This window comes from Glycine max, chromosome 13 (genome assembly GCF_000004515.6).
Source record: "Glycine max cultivar Williams 82 chromosome 13, Glycine_max_v4.0, whole genome shotgun sequence".
Taxonomy (NCBI): domain Eukaryota; kingdom Viridiplantae; phylum Streptophyta; class Magnoliopsida; order Fabales; family Fabaceae; genus Glycine; species Glycine max.
Window position 1 is genome coordinate 36,245,314 of NC_038249.2, and position 16,282 is coordinate 36,261,595.

General features: G+C 28.0%; 2 protein-coding genes across 3 annotated transcripts; both read right to left on the reverse strand.

Moving 5' to 3' along the window:
• Positions 1-214: 214 nt before the first annotated feature.
• LOC100794317 (protein trichome birefringence-like 41) lies at positions 215-4,979 on the reverse strand. Of its 2 annotated transcripts, none has more exons than XM_003543145.5 (5): positions 4,574-4,979; positions 2,887-3,058; positions 1,560-1,735; positions 1,241-1,399; positions 215-679 (listed from the first exon to the last, which is right to left on the reverse strand). In XM_003543145.5, the coding sequence occupies exons 1-5, from the start codon at positions 4,807-4,809 to the stop codon at positions 388-390; spliced, it is 1,035 nt and encodes a 344-aa protein (XP_003543193.1). In that variant the 5' UTR covers positions 4,810-4,979; the 3' UTR covers positions 215-387. The 2 variants fall into 2 exon arrangements, with proteins under 2 accessions (XP_003543193.1, XP_040864327.1); XM_041008393.1 differs by lacking the exon at positions 4,574-4,979 and adding an exon at positions 3,210-3,496.
• A 3,799-nt stretch (positions 4,980-8,778) lies between these two features.
• Positions 8,779-10,427, reverse strand: LOC100305430 (receptor-like protein kinase). Its single transcript, NM_001248358.1, has 4 exons — positions 10,394-10,427; positions 10,036-10,273; positions 9,679-9,829; positions 8,779-9,174 (listed from the first exon to the last, which is right to left on the reverse strand). The coding sequence occupies exons 1-4, from the start codon at positions 10,425-10,427 to the stop codon at positions 8,779-8,781; spliced, it is 819 nt and encodes a 272-aa protein (NP_001235287.1).
• Between the last annotated feature and the right edge of the window lie 5,855 nt (positions 10,428-16,282).

The following is a 16,282-nucleotide window of genomic DNA, read 5'->3' on the forward strand; positions in this document are numbered from 1 at the left end:
TATCACTATGCCATCAAATTTTAATCGCATTAAATTTCTTTTTTCTAAAAAAGTAAATGAAAATTGTAGCAATCGGCATTCCCCACGATTTTGCCAAAAAAGTTCCCTGCTCGAATACGTTACATCCCTTGGTTCAAATTGTTGATCAAGTTAGCGATCAGCTTGGTAGGGAAACAAAAGGATGAGGTTGTTGAAAGAAAATATAGATAGATAGATGTATGATGTATGACTTATTATTAAAAAAAAATTATTATTATTCACTCTAGGCCACAAGGCACATTCCAATTAATCAGGGTATATATGGTCTATTATATCCAACCCAGTTTTCATTTTTCTATATAAATTTTTTTATAACCCCCAATCAAATGATGAATAAAAAATTAGTCATCAAATAAGGTTGTAAAGTATCTCGTTCCAAGTATCTGGAACCCCAGGAAGACACCAATGGCTGCAATCCATTCCCGCAGCTCCAGTGAGACCATAAATGGAAGGGTGGCCATCTTTTCTTAGCAGTGAGAGGGTTGTGATATCAAGCAGAGTGACTGGCTTCCTGATTGTGCTCAGCACACTCTTTAACACCGCCACGGCCGGTGGCAATCCGCCGGGGTAGATTGATCCCGGCACCGGTGTCTTCTGCCGGACGCAGCTCGTTACACCTGGTTCGTTCCATAAGCTGCCGCTGAAATCAGTGTTCAGAGAAACATTGTCATGCCCCGATAAATTCTCTAGGAATTTAATTGGTATGTAATGAAAGTGGAAAGGTACATTACATTTGTTTAGAAAATATTATGCCATCAACAAATTAGAAATATCTTTTTTTAAGTACTCACTATAAAATGAACAAACTTATCATACGTTATTAGATGACAATCCTAGATAGTTTCTAACTAGTTTACGACAAATGTATCAAAATTAAACTCAATTTTGTAACGTAATCATTTATAGATTTTTAGATTGGATCCGATTGTTTAAGAACTTAATACTAACAAGCATACTAATACAATGGGGTGTTTGAAAAGTCCAATCATTATCTGGGAAAAGTTTGTTTCTTGTACCTTTTAATTAACCAAATCAAAGTTTTGGAGATTTTTACTATGTATATCCAAACTATTTTGTTTCAAAACTAAAAAGAAAACATACTTCTAGTGGGACTGGTAAAATCTCTTTCTGTTGATGAGTTTGTAGCTACTTTGAGTTTTGACTAGCAAATGATAAAATGGATAGGTTTATGATCACTTACTTGTAGTGAGATGGGGAAATTCCTTGAAAGAAGACCTTCACTCTAGTAGGGTCGACGTTGGCATCTACCCATGCACCCCAGGTCTTAAGTGCCATTTCAAAAGCCCTCATCCGATCTATGTCTTTATAAATATGACCTCCCAATTCGACAAAATCCCATCTAAGAAATTCATTCATTCGTTATTAACGAAAACTAAAACAATGATTTCAACTTTAGATAATTTATAATGTAAACATGAAAAAGGTAATTAATATTTAAATGTATTTTGTTTAAACTTGATTAATTAGATGCCCGAAAATAATTCATTTATGAAACTTACGGTTGAGTGGGTCCTCTACGGTACCACCAGTGCCATGTGTTAAAGATGAGCATATCAGTCCCTTCCCACAGATTGCTTCCTTGTATTGAATCAAGCTTCAAGACCCTGCCTATATCCTCTCTGACAACGTCAACTAGATACACGTTCCTATCATGCATCACTTTAACCTTGTACTCCTGCAAATTATTTTTTTTATAAAAAAATACACATATAAATGAAGATTCCCTAAGATAAAGATGAAATGGAATCAAATAATGCAATAAAAAGCATGGTGGTGTCACAACATATACCCATCACAAAATACCTAGTAATTTTGGCATGTGTTTGATGAGAAAAGAGGATGCTTGTTTTTGAAGATTTATAGTGCCTTTTTTTAGTTAGAATCTAATAGACAATTGACTAAAGGTGAAAAATTTTCCTTCCACGCCTTGGGATTTGAAAGCTTTTCTATCCAAAATATGAAAAAAATCAAACAGAAAGAAGTTGGAGTTGCAACTAGCAAGTAGCAATAGGGGGACACCTCATGACTTAACCAATGTAAAAAAAAATAAAAAATGGAAGACAACCATTTCCTCAAGTGACTTATGAATATGGACAAGCAAATTAAGGGACCACTTGTGGCTTAGCCATTGCGCATATTTGCACCTTACCCCACGTTGCCCATCCCTTATGGTTGCACTACAAACAATTTCTTAGACCACCATCTCTTTGCAAAAGAGATTCTTCCCCCACTTTAATTAAGAATCCAGATAATTAAAATAATGATGATGTGTATGACCACTCTAAAAGGATACAAGTTAGGTGCAGATGTTTTAGTGTTTCTATTCATGTTCTTCAGTTACAACTAGAATTTTATCATAATTTATATGATGAAACTTTGTAGTATTAGAGTAAAGGTATAATTGGCAGAGAGGAAGAAAAATAGAGAGAGAGAGAGAAAATACTGACAAAAAAAAAGTGGACTTTTTTTATATAAAAAAAAATCTTTCCACCATCCTTCCAATTCAATTTTTTTTCTCTTCTATCTCGCTCATTGCGAACAGAGAAATGATAGTTTATATACCTTTTATACAGTCCTTTAATAAAAAATACTATACATATTAAATTGGTTACTTTCTATAGTAATTACTTTAACATTTATACTACTATTAACTATGATTTCTGATTAATTAATGGTATAAAATTTCAATAAACAAATTTTTGCATAGAAAGTTAACATATATTGTCAAAATGAATTTTTAATTCTAATTAACATGACTTTTTTTTTACACACTAATTAAATGACTTCATATACAGTATAAAACGAAATCAGAATTATAAATCATACCGTAAGTGTGAAAATAGAAACATCTCCAACTCTATCTAAAGTATAAGGTGAATTGGGCACTGCTGAATGAAGCAAGCAAGTCAATGACTGCCATTGATTCCTGCTCAGTGAATCTCCCACGAACATGATGCTCTTCCCCTTCATCTTCTCCAGAAAATCTAGCCCGTTAAATCTACAATGATTAAACATTGGAAAGTTTAAAATTTCAGAAAAACAAATGAATCAAACAATTGAATACGATTTGTCAATTATGGTTATAACTTTCACTGGCTTCACTTTTCAGAAAAAGTTAATGAAACAACTACATACGAAACGTCAATTACTGTTATAATTTGTCGCTGACTTCACTTTCCAGTTCAAGTTGTCTTCATTTTTCTCGAAAAGCAAAAATTGGTACAAAAGGAAAGGGGACTCATTGGGAATTCGATGAAATGTGGAAGGTGGAAAAAGGAAAAGGGAGAAAAATAAAGCATGAGTTTCCGACAACGAACGAGCCCGTGAGTGAATCAAGCGACAATATTTTTATCGGAGCAGTAAAAATAAAAAAATTGGAAAATATGAAAAGCTAAATCTAGTGAAATATTGTGTTGTTTGTTTGTTGTAACTGACATATTGTTAAGTACTTTTTTCTAAACAGCTGCTAAAGTGCTTTTATGGGTGCACGTGAAGCTGCATTCCCAACCCAAGCCAAACATTCGGCCTCTAATTCTCCGCTAATGTCTTTCTCATTTTTTTAAAGAAAAAATCCCTATTATTTTACAGACTGGATGGTGGGATCATTCCAAAAAGGTCACATGATGTGCTATATTTCACCAAAAATGTTTCATGTAGATAATTTGTAGAATCAAAAATGTTTCAAGTTATTAAAGAATTTCATATTTAAATAAATTGTTAATTTCTTTTACCATTTTTTGAGTTCAAACTAAACTAGTAATATATATAAACTCCATATATATGAATTGAGAGTAATTAATTACAGTACTTTTAACAATAAGAATACTCACTAACTAATGTATATAATTAGTATTAATATTACTAATATTTAATGAATCTTAGTATAGTAGGAGTAGTAACTTACTTTGAATACTAATTAATGCTCATAAAAATAAATCAGTTACCTGACATAATCCTTAAATTTTAATGTAAAATCATGAAAAAGAATAAGATATCAAACATTATGTAAAAGTAAGCATTCTTTAAAAACAAACTATAGGCAGTACTTATTTGTTGTACTTTTTCAATTTTATGAATTTTATAAATATTTTAATTGTGTAATTTTGTTTCATAATTTAACTTTCAGTATTTAATAAAAAAACATTAACATGACATTTTTTTTACCCTGTTGTGTTAGTAACTCTGTTAAATATAAAATGTTAAGTTAATATAACACAGATCAAATTTGCAAAAAACACAAAAAAACAAAAGAAAAATTTATGGAATTAAAGAATAGAGAAAAATATAGTTAAGTCTTTATATTTATATATTAGTATATATAAATCACATAATCATAACAGGTTTTAAATTAATTTATTGAAAGATAATTTAAAAAAAAAAGCTATGACAAAATATTTTAAAATTAGCATATACTAAAATAGGAAGATAGACATGGTGTTGTGTTGATTTTTGAAGACTTTGGGTCTCTGGCAGAAATGGAGAATTGAAAAAGGAGGCAATGTGGGGTAGGAACCTGAGTAAATTGCAGGCAAGTGGGTGCCATCGATAGTGGGTGTAAAAGAGATCAGGCCGTCCATTCCCTTGGCACTTGAACTCGCGCTCGATGAAGGGACAGGTGGCGGGATCATAGAGCGGGTAAGATTGGTCCTCCACCCAGGTCCCCGTGAACACATGATCCAAACCCGAAGAAGAAGAAGAAGGGTTTCCTCTGAAGAAGGCATGAAGAAGGAACAAGAACAGAAGCCCCATCCAAAGAAAGAGAGCTATGCAGAAGAAAGGAGAAGCTTCTTCTCTCACATGAGTTATGAGTATTTATACACAGCAACTGCGGCTTGCTGCATGTGTTTATGACTCTCACTCTGGAGAGAGAAGGAGTTGCAGTACTTTGTTGTTTCCTTTTCAAATTAATTAAAATCAAAGCCATAAAAGGCATTGGGGAAACTTGTGGGCTTCTAATTTCTTTCTACTGGATTTTCATGATGCGCTAATTTCATTCTCAATCTTCTTCAAATTAAAACCAAACCTTCTACATAATACAAGTATTTTTTTATTATAATTATAAAAACATTTTATCATTTCTAAATATATGAATTGTTAATTTTTTTTATACTTTGATTTAAAGTTTATTAATGAAATATTCACTCATCTTTTATGATAAAATAAGGAAAATATTTTAAAAAAATCAAAATAATGGTATTTTAAACATTTTTTTATTTAATACATAATATTACTTAATGATACATGTAATAGAAGGTGAGTTTTAAATGCTTGTTGTTATGTATAATTGGGAGAACGAATAATGTGTTTTAATTATCATTAATGAATCGCATTCATTTTTTTCTTCTTAAAATGTATTCATTTATTATATGATATAAACTATTGATTTTATATAATCAATTAAAATTATTAAGAAAAATGGTTAATTTAGTTGATAACAATAAATTTATCTTAAATTTATAAATTTTTTTTCAAAACTATCATTATCATTAATACCTCTCTCTTCAAATGATTGGTTAATATATTGTTTTTTTTTTCTTAACGAGAGATATTTTTAGTTTAAAAGTAATTAATATAATAAATATTATATATTGAGTCTTGTAATATGAACAAGAATAATTTTAAACTTAAGTTTTATAAATAGGAAAAGGAGTACAACTTCATTTTTATACCCTACAAGATAATAATATCTCTGATGTAAGGTTCAAATTAAAAATATGATTTGGTCTTTATTACAAAATTTAATTTAAAATGTTCATTGCATTAATTATTTTTTCAAAAAATATCTTTTATTAAAGTTAGTTTTAGAGTGATATGATAGTGAAAAAAACATAACACATTATTGATAGTTTAGTTCACATGATAGTTTTGAAAAAAAAATTAAGATAAACTTAATTACTAAACTAATTAAATTTCTTAATCATGACGAATTAATTAATTGAATCTTATAATAAGAATATGAGATACTACTACATTCATTTTTATTTATGGACTTAATTACTTAATTTATTAAGATTAAAGAAAGTATTTTTTATGAAATTAAAAAAATTAATTAATTTAGTTAATAATAATAAATAATTTATCTTTATTTTTTTTTCTAAAGTTAATGTGTTATATAGATTGAGTCTTATAAACATTATTTCTAAATTGGGTGTTACAAATATGAGTATAAAGGAAGAAAGTTTGGACCGACTTTTTCCATCCAAAATAAGGACACTTTAGATAATTTATTTTTAATTATTTATATTTTCATTTATTTAATAAATCATATTAATTGTTGTAAAAATCATACTCCCTCCAGAGTTAAATATAAACAAATTTAACTACCAGACATATTAATTAATAAATTCAGTTAATAACATCTAATTCAAAAAATGTTCTTAAAATATCATTCATAGTAGTACTTGTAGAATATGAATAAATGATTCACAAGAAATATGATTTTATTAAGTGAAAGAAAATAGGAATAGTATAATTAAATAAGATAAAAGTTAGTTAGTATTTGTTTATATTTTGGTCTAAAAATATTATTTTTTACTTATATTTAGGTTCAGAAGTATTCATTAATGTTATATTTAATAGAAAATAAATTATAAATGCACATTTATTATTATTTATTGGGGAAGAATAATGGTTTTTACTGGTGTCATTAATTAACATCAGTTTGATTTGATGCTTTCATTAATTGATTATTGCTCATTCCTTTATTATATGATATAAAAACAATATACATTTTCCTCTTTTCTCTAGGTCTCATTTGGTGGTCATGATATGATAGGAAATGAGAACAAGATATGACAAGAACATAATCTTATCCAAAGTTTGGTGTGCACCAGAAAATGATAGGAAATAATATGAATAATATTTTGTAATAAATGCAACACAATAGAAGGAGTTGAATAGTTTATTAACAAAAACTTAAAGCTTTCTTGAAAATGATTTTGCAAAAATAAGACAAAGAACAAGATTACAAAACTATTGTCCAAAGATATTTTCATAAAGAATTTTTTTCTCAACACAATATTTTCAAATGCTTATGTGTCAAAAGATGTATATGCATGGAAGAGAACAATTGAAAAGCATAAGAATAGAAAGAACAACACTTGTTTTTATACTAGTTCAATCTAATTGAACCTTCTTCACTTCTCCTTTAACTTGAGAAAGATTTCATTAATCAATAAGTGATAATTTTAAAAGGTTCTTTTATATTAATGTAACCAAACATATAATTTTAAAAATAAAAAATAGTGATGCACAAAATGATTTAAGAGTTTAATTTATATGTATTGTTAATACAATTTTCACTCTATTGTTACATTATATTTATATAAGAAAAATTGCACTAACAAAATATATATATATATATATATATATATATATATATATATATATATATATATATATATATATATAAATCAAATTGTAAGTATATTTCATCAAAAAAACACTTATTATATTTACCTTATATAAAAAAATGTGAATTAATTGTTTAAATCTATTAAGCATATTAATAAATGTTTAATTTCTTATTGTATGTAAAAAGAAAAAATATTAAAAGAGATAAAATTCACATATATAATTTTTATACATAAAGAAAATAATATCTAATCAATAAGTTGTTGGTTCGAGTAAATATTTGATTTTCTTAATTAAGATATTCAATTAAAGTCTTAAAAAATATAATTGAGAGTCACTAAAGATAATTAATTAAATTTTTCTGTATATAGAAATTAATTTTTGATAAAATAGATGATATTTCATACTAATAACATAATAATAATAAAATAAAATAATATCTAATTATTGACTGTGCATCGAATGTCCTTAACATTCATTAAAAATCGTCATTAATTTGAAGTTAGAACTTAGAACCAGCCACTAGGGTCCAAGTTTGAAAGAAATTAACTACTTGGGCTGGACATGGATAGATTAGAAAAAAGGACATGGACATAATCCTAACTAGGTCAAGTATCGTACTTAACGGTTAACTACTAAAGTCTAAGTCTGAACCCAAACTCACGATTTCTAACTATATAAAGTCAAAACTTTTTCTTCTAAAATAAACACGTTCAAAATTAGTGTAAATCGTTTTTTGGAAGATAAAGAAAGGAAGAAGAAGAAACTTTCAAACTTTCATGTATGGAATATGGATAATTGGATATGTATGAAGGTTAGCCACACACGGATAATCACATAGGTCTTAATCAACTTTCAGTTATAGATTACAATTACGTGCTTGTAAGTTGCAATTGTATTTTTGTTTTATTAAAATTTAGGTTGGATGTATGATTTAATATATTTCTATACCTCTCAAGTCTCTACTGTATCGCTAACTGAAAACTTTAACTAATGAAAAGAATTTGCTAATCACAATATCATAAACTTGAATATAACAATGAAGTTTTCTTGCCTTCATGAATTCATATTGGTTTTTATAAGCACACACAAGTCCTAGATATCAGGTTTAGAGGTAAAGAATTAAGGATGTGTGTGTGTGTGTAAATTATGAGTAATGTAATGACATAAATCATCTAATAATTTCTCCTGTATAAGACTTGTTTGATCCCACTAAGACCACTAGATTAAGAGGGAAGATACATGACTTTGTGATACTTGAATATATAACAATTATGCATGAAAAATGGTGCTTAAAGAGGAAAACAAGGGGATGAAATAACAAAGAATACCACCTAGATATATAGGTAAAATTTATACATATTCCTAATTTCTTTTCTCCCAATAGGAAGAATCAACGTGGACAGGATATAGATCTGCAGCCGATGAAGATGAGGCCGTCCAAGGCCCCTCAATTGATAAACTATGATTTTGCTCTTGTGTCTCACTTCTCTCATTTTCTTTTTGAAAGTAATGTTGTCGCATTGCCTCTAACTTCATTTCATCCATTATCTCAGATGGATCTGAAACAAATTCTGGAATCATAGTTTTTCCTTCTAGCATACTAAGCACCGATGACATGGTGGGCCTAAGGTTTGAAGTGGTATTGGTGCATAGGAGCGCCACTTTGATCATCATCATTACCTCATTTTCATTGAAATCTGAACCTAACCTTCTATCAACTAGCTCCATTAGGTTACCCTTCTCTTTCAATAAATGTGCCTGTTGAAACAAAATATAGAAATCGGTTTGATTTGAGAGTACTTCACAATTGAAATACTTATAGTTGAGCAAGAAGTATATCAAAGTGTAAGTTCCTAATTTCTTTAGAGTAGGAAGACATTTGCTATGTTTACAAAAATCTATAATTTTGAAAAAGAACGGAAGACTATGTTTTTAGGTTTGTCTTCATGTTGGTAGATATTATAAAAATCATGTTAAGTTTAAACACATAGTGTTATTTATATGAAAATATTAATCAGTGTTTTTAGGACATTGATTAAAAAACTATAAAAAAATACTTTTATTTAAATTTGTAAAATTATGTTAGTCATAACTTTTTTTTAATATTTTTTATGATTTTTATAATATATATATTTTCATTTTAATTCCTTAATCAATATGTTTTATGGATACTATTAACAAGACCCTTATTTAAATTTCTAAAGTAGAGCATATCATAATATTTTTTTTTCCACATAAACAAAGAAAATAGAAGTTACGCACCCAATCTAGAAGATGCAATGCTTCTTGCTTGGATCGGTGGATGGTATTGCTCTTTCCAGATACAATTTCCAAGGCAACAACTCCAAAACTATAGACATCAGCTTTGTCTGTCAAATAACCATGCATTGCATATTCTGGAGCCATATATCCACTACATAATTGAATACAACATCACTTCAAATAAATAGTGCTTAGACTTCACCAAGAAAAAAGATAGTGCTTAGATGTTTTTTATTTAAAGTATCATAAGTTGTCCAAATTGGATTTTATCATGTTTGTCAATGTACATTCTCTTTTAAAATTGCTTTTTGATAAAACTCACAAAATAGAAAAGTTTGAGAACTTAAATTAACTTACTAAGTCCCAGCTACTCTTGTGCTTATGTGAGTATTGTCCTCCTCATCGAGCTTGGCTAGACCAAAATCAGATATTTTTGGGTTTAAGTCTTTGTCCAGTAACACATTGGTGGCCTTAATGTCCCTGTGAACAATTTTTAATGTTGATTCTTCATGTAAGAAAGCCAAACCTCTAGCAATACCAATGCAGATCTTGTGCCTTGTTGGCCAATTCAATTTTAATTGAGATGCTCCGTTACCTTCGTAAATTAAACAAAGATAACAATATCATTTAGTCATATATCTATATATATATAGATTGAAAATTAAGTCATGTCAAAAGCAATCAAATTAGTTGATTGTGTAAGACAATTATTTACCAAATAAAGCTTGTGCAAGGCTATTGTTTTCCATATATTCATATACTAGCAACAATTGATCTCCTTCAACGCAACAACCATGTAGTTTAACAAGACAAGGGTGCTGCAAGGCTGAAATCAAGCCTATCTCATTTATAAACTCACGATTTCCTTGCTTTGACTTGGATGAAAGCATCTTGACAGCTATTATCATGCCATTTGATAAAATGCCCTGCATTTCCGAAATGTTATATAATTTTTATGAATTTCTAAATTATTTAATGATTCATCTACACAATTACAATATATCAATCACAATAATTATGAAATGTTATATGTAATATCTTGTAGGATACCTTATAGACAGGACCAAAGCCTCCTTCTCCAATCTTATTGGAAATATCAAAGTTGTTTGTTGCAACTTTGATCTGACGCATAGTAAATAAATTCGTTTGCAGATTTAAATCCTTTAACTCTGCCAATAAAATAAGATTGAATGAGATGTCTGGTGTATCTTGAGAAAATCTCTTGTTATTGATAATGTTGAAAAAATAGTCATTATTTTAATTACCTATATATATATATATATATATATATATATATATATATATATATATATATATATATATGGAAATCTTAATATTCATTCTACTTAAAGTGCATTAGCATTTAACACCAAAAACTTTAAAGGAAAATCATTGGTTGTTTTATTTTTCAAAATTTCATTCAAGAATATTATTGTATTTTATCATTTAATTTAAATAAGAAAACATAATTTTTATCTCTCCTATCTTTTTTCCACTATTATCTCTTATATACATGAAAAAAAATTAGTTAAATGATAAAATATTATAAAATCTTTAAATTAAATTTTGAAAAGCAAAAGATTCATTGATTTTTTAATTCAAAATTTTTAGTGTTAAATGTTAATCTACATCAATTAGGATGTATTTCTATATATATATATAAAAGGACACAAATGAAGATTAAAAAAACTGAATTATCAAATTTTAATAGAAAGCTAGAAAGGAGAACTGATTAGAAACATTAAACATATTTTATAGTTCATTATTTTATTCTAGAGAATCCACCTTTTCCAAATGAATTTCTTTTCCCAATATAAATTCTCCACCCAAGTACGATTAGGATGACAAGAACAATTGCAGCAACTACTATTCCAACTATAACCCCTGTAGACATGCTGCCACTTGTAGTTGTAGAGACTGTTTCAGTACATGTATTGCACAAGAGTAATAAATTAGTGTCATTTGATACTGTAAATGTAAAATTAGAAGAATAATTTCAGAGACAAAGTAACTCACCATGAGTGACAGATATAGCTGATATAAGAGGGCCATATGGGATAGCAGTTGTCCCTTTTCCAGCCCAATAAAATCGGATTATTAAAGAGTTATTCCTCACATGAGCAGGAAATGATCTTGTAATATTCTTTCCAACTCCTCCTGCTTCATTTGCAATATTGAAATCCTTCATCACCTGCACTCCCTGCAATATTTCCAATCCAAACCTAAATGGCTTTTGACTTTATAATTTTTTTACGCACAGACACACACACACATATATCTATGCTATTGAAAATCTTATAGTGAAATGATTCTGCAGGTGAAGTCAAAAGCATTATTATGTAGCGCCAATTCTATTTATGGTAATGTTATATTCCATATGTTTAAATTTGGCAACTTAAACTTACATATAAATAAAGAAAAAAAACTTATATGTAATTCTTTTGGTGGTTTTGCTATTGCTTTTCAATCAAAATTAGAGTTTCACCTAGATAAATATTAAAAATTACCGTCTCCATAGATTAATTTCTCCAGTATAATGAACTTCAATTCTGCTTGAAAAACATCACTAATAGTACTTAAGAAATTACATCAAAGTTTTGTCCTTAAATAACATGTTGATAAAAAAAAATGGAAAACTATTAACCAGATAGTCAAAACAAAATTAAAAGTCTTCATTTCATTCTCTATCAAATATTTTACTGATCAAATTAGAAAAGTAGTTAAATTGACCATACAATACCTGAATGTAAACATCAAATATACGCCTCCCTAAGCTGCTATATGTGTTGTCATCAGTGAACATGATCTCTGCAAAATGGAGCAATACTGTGTAGTCTCCATTTTCCAGACAAAATCCATAATAAGTCAGAGAAATGGGGGATACACGTGCGGTTTGATATAGTTTAGAAAGCCCGGTTTTATTTTGTTGCTGGATATAGGTTTCTGATACAGGTTTTTGGGCATCCAAGAAGTGACCGGTGTTACTAAATGCCCAATTTGAACCCATGATTTTAGACGTTGCTGCTCCTGATGGATCTAAATCTGGATCATATACTATACCTTCACTACTTAGCTCCCTTTCACCACCACAATTTATATGGAAAGAGTTAAAGGCTGCTACAAAAAAAAAGTCAGAATTTAGAAATCATAATAATTGTGTTAGTTTGTAATAATAGTTCAGCTTGGATAAATTTCTTAACAAATACTTATAAGCTAGAAAATAAAATAAAAGATATGATTATTAGCTTGTACATTAAAAACTAACTTTTTAGAGACAAGATGATTGATGACACTACAAAATTATGATAAATAACAAAATATCATAACATTGATTTTTTTTAAAAAAAAAACTGACAAGTGTATTAGATGTGCAAACTGATTTAATAGTTTTTACAATATTAAAACACTTGGTAAGATTAAAACATCTACATGTTTAAGTGTTTGAAAAATCAAGTGTCTAACAGATGAAAAGTTTGATATGTTAACAAGTCTTAGAAAATTGCAAGGTCTATATTCGAGACATCTACAAAATTGTTCATTTTAAAGAAAGTTAAATCTTCTCAAAGAATGGGTCGTACTTTGCACAAAAATAATTTTGTGACAAAGTGAACTCTCAAAAAAGTAACCGAATGTCAAACTCATAACAGAAAGTCCTATAACTACAAAGAGTTCAAAATAACTTTTTGAAAGAGGATAAAAATAACAACTTATATATGCATTAAATGTATTGTTCAACCATTAACTTAATTTTTCTTTTAGAATATTGAACTTCACTTCCAACAACTATAAGAAAGGCATGAACTATAAATACCAAAACGTGAAGAATTTAAGATGGAATTATCTCATATTAATGCATTGAAGTATAACACTTGCTGGGAGGATATATAATAACTCATCTCTTTGCTTTTGTACCTCAGAAGATTCATGGGTTAACACTTAACATGTTCAAAGGCTTAATAATAACAGTTCAATCACAAAAAGTATTAGTTATACTTACTTTTAGGACAATCATTGGTTGTCGTCAGACAGTGAATAGGTCCACTGGAGGAATATCAAGGGGAAACCAAAACAAGTCAGCATAAACCATGAACGATAGACTTGTTTAAAAATAAGTTTTAATCTGATTTAATAAAAATCTAAACGGACCTTTTTTAAAAAACATTGGATTGAGTTTTAAGTTGAAAACTTCAAACTAATTTTAATGGATTGGTTTGGATTTTAAAAAATCCAAATCAAGCTACCACGCACAAGAGAAAGAAAAAGGGCATGGTGTGTACATATGTGTGTGATGTGAACCACTAGGATAAGCTTTGGAGCTTGATAATATAATAAAAATGAATATATACTGAAAATATAAAAAAATTTACATTATTATTTAATCATAATTTATTATATACAATAAGTTTATTAAATTTTATCATAATTAATTTAAAAATTATATTAACGACAAATTATGATTCAACAACAATATAAAAGTATTCTAGTATCAATGACAGTTAAACTTTGAAAATATAAAACTTACTTTTGGCTCATTGGAAAGCTTTCAAACAAGTTCCTATGACAAATAAGACACGGTTAACACTTACACATATAGCTTGATAAAATTACCAAATGAGAAAAAATGAAATACTTAAATTCTTACACTGTTGGGTTTTGGATCTGTTGGCATGACTGTTGTTGCGGGGGTTCATTGCTAAAGTTGTTATACGAAATATCACTATGCTTAAAATGTAAAATTGCAATTAGAAACTAGATAAAACAAAAAGTTGCTGAAAAAACATAGAAAGTGACCCAAAAAGTTATTGACTGATATTAAAAATAGTATCATTTTTCTATATGCAAATAACAGAACGATTTAAAATATTGGTAAAACAAATTAGTGGCAAGTATATAATGCTATTGTGTGACATCATATTAACTTAATGAATTGTATAATAATTGATAGTTATGATTTTTTTTTTGAATTGGTAGTTATGAAAAAGAAGAAATTTGGTGCATGGTTGCATTTTTATATTTTAGCTCAAATATGTTTTTTTATTTTTGATAAATACTTAAATTTTACGTTTAATTTCTAATAAAAATAAAATTTTTCATTGGATCACTTATAAAATAATAATTTTATTTTTTTATTTTTAATACTTTATTTTAGTTCCTGATAAATTAACCAACTTTATTTATAATTTTGTATGTTTTTTTTCATTTGTTATTAGTATTTTCATATGGGAGCAAAAACAAATTTTTTATTTTATCAGAGTAAAAGTAAAGAATTTTTTTATTAGGGAGTATAAACAAAATTTTGAATATTTATTAAAATCACGTTCAAACATATTTTAGTCTTATGTTTTTCATGAAGCTCCCACCAATGTTTGTTATCTGATAATTTTTAACACGCTCAAAACTAAGTCTTGTTAAATATTTGTCTCCTTTAATTATGGGACCAATTAATAAAAGGTACATTAAACTTGCCTTGTTGTAACTTCTAGTCGATGCGCTTTAGACAATAAGTAGTTCGAGAAATTTAAAATTTTCAATATGAATATCTGGTAATTAAGCTAACATAGAATCCAAAAATTAAGAATATCTAAATCATTTAATTCAACAAAACATATAATTAATTTGCGTTTGAAATAGAAACTCACATGGGACGTTTAGCATTTCCTACCCAGTTGGGTATTGGTCCAGTGAACGAGTTTCCAGTGAAATATCTAACAAAAACAATAAAAAAAAAAAAACATAGGACGTGTCAATTGCTCGTCAATTAATTGAAATGATAAATAAGCTAATCATCCTTACCCCTAACCTTTTCTTTCAGAATAACATTTGCTTGGGAGTTAATAAAGATATGCTATATATTAAGCACTTTATAAGAGAATATAATTAGAAGAAAAAAATGAAATAAATGTGTTCATGTACTAAATTGACTTAGACATAAGTTAATAATAAACTTTTAATTTGGAGAAGCTATTATGAAAGAATTTTTACAAATTAATTAGCTTAGGGAGAAGTTAATTTGATTTTCCTTCTCATTTTAATCTTAAAGGTATTTACAAAAAAGTTTGTCCAAACCGACCCAAGGATATTGCTAACAATGCCTAAGTGGATCCGGAGCCTCTCATATCTAAGATAATGTGTTGGTGACACATTGTAAGAGGGTAAAAACTATATATGTACTTGTAACTAATTCATGGATCAAAGGAATGAAGATCAAACTGATAAAAGAGATAGAGAAAATATTGATACTCATGAGGTAACATAATGAATTGATTGGAAAAGATAAAAATTACACAGTGAAAGTTCTAATTTATAGAGCATATAATCCTTAACAAACTTAACTTCCTAACTGACTTACTATGTTTTATAATTAACCTCTATTATCCTCTTCAAGCTAATACATGTTATTACTAACCATGGATCAAAGGGATGAAGATCAAACTGACAAGAGATATAAAAACTATTGATATTCATGAGGTAACATATTGAATTAATTGAAAAAGATGAAAATAACATTGAAGGCTCTTAATAATACGTAGAGCATATTATCCCTAAGTAACTTTATAATTTCCTAATTTACTTCCTAATTTTGACTGGTTTCCCTGTATCTTGA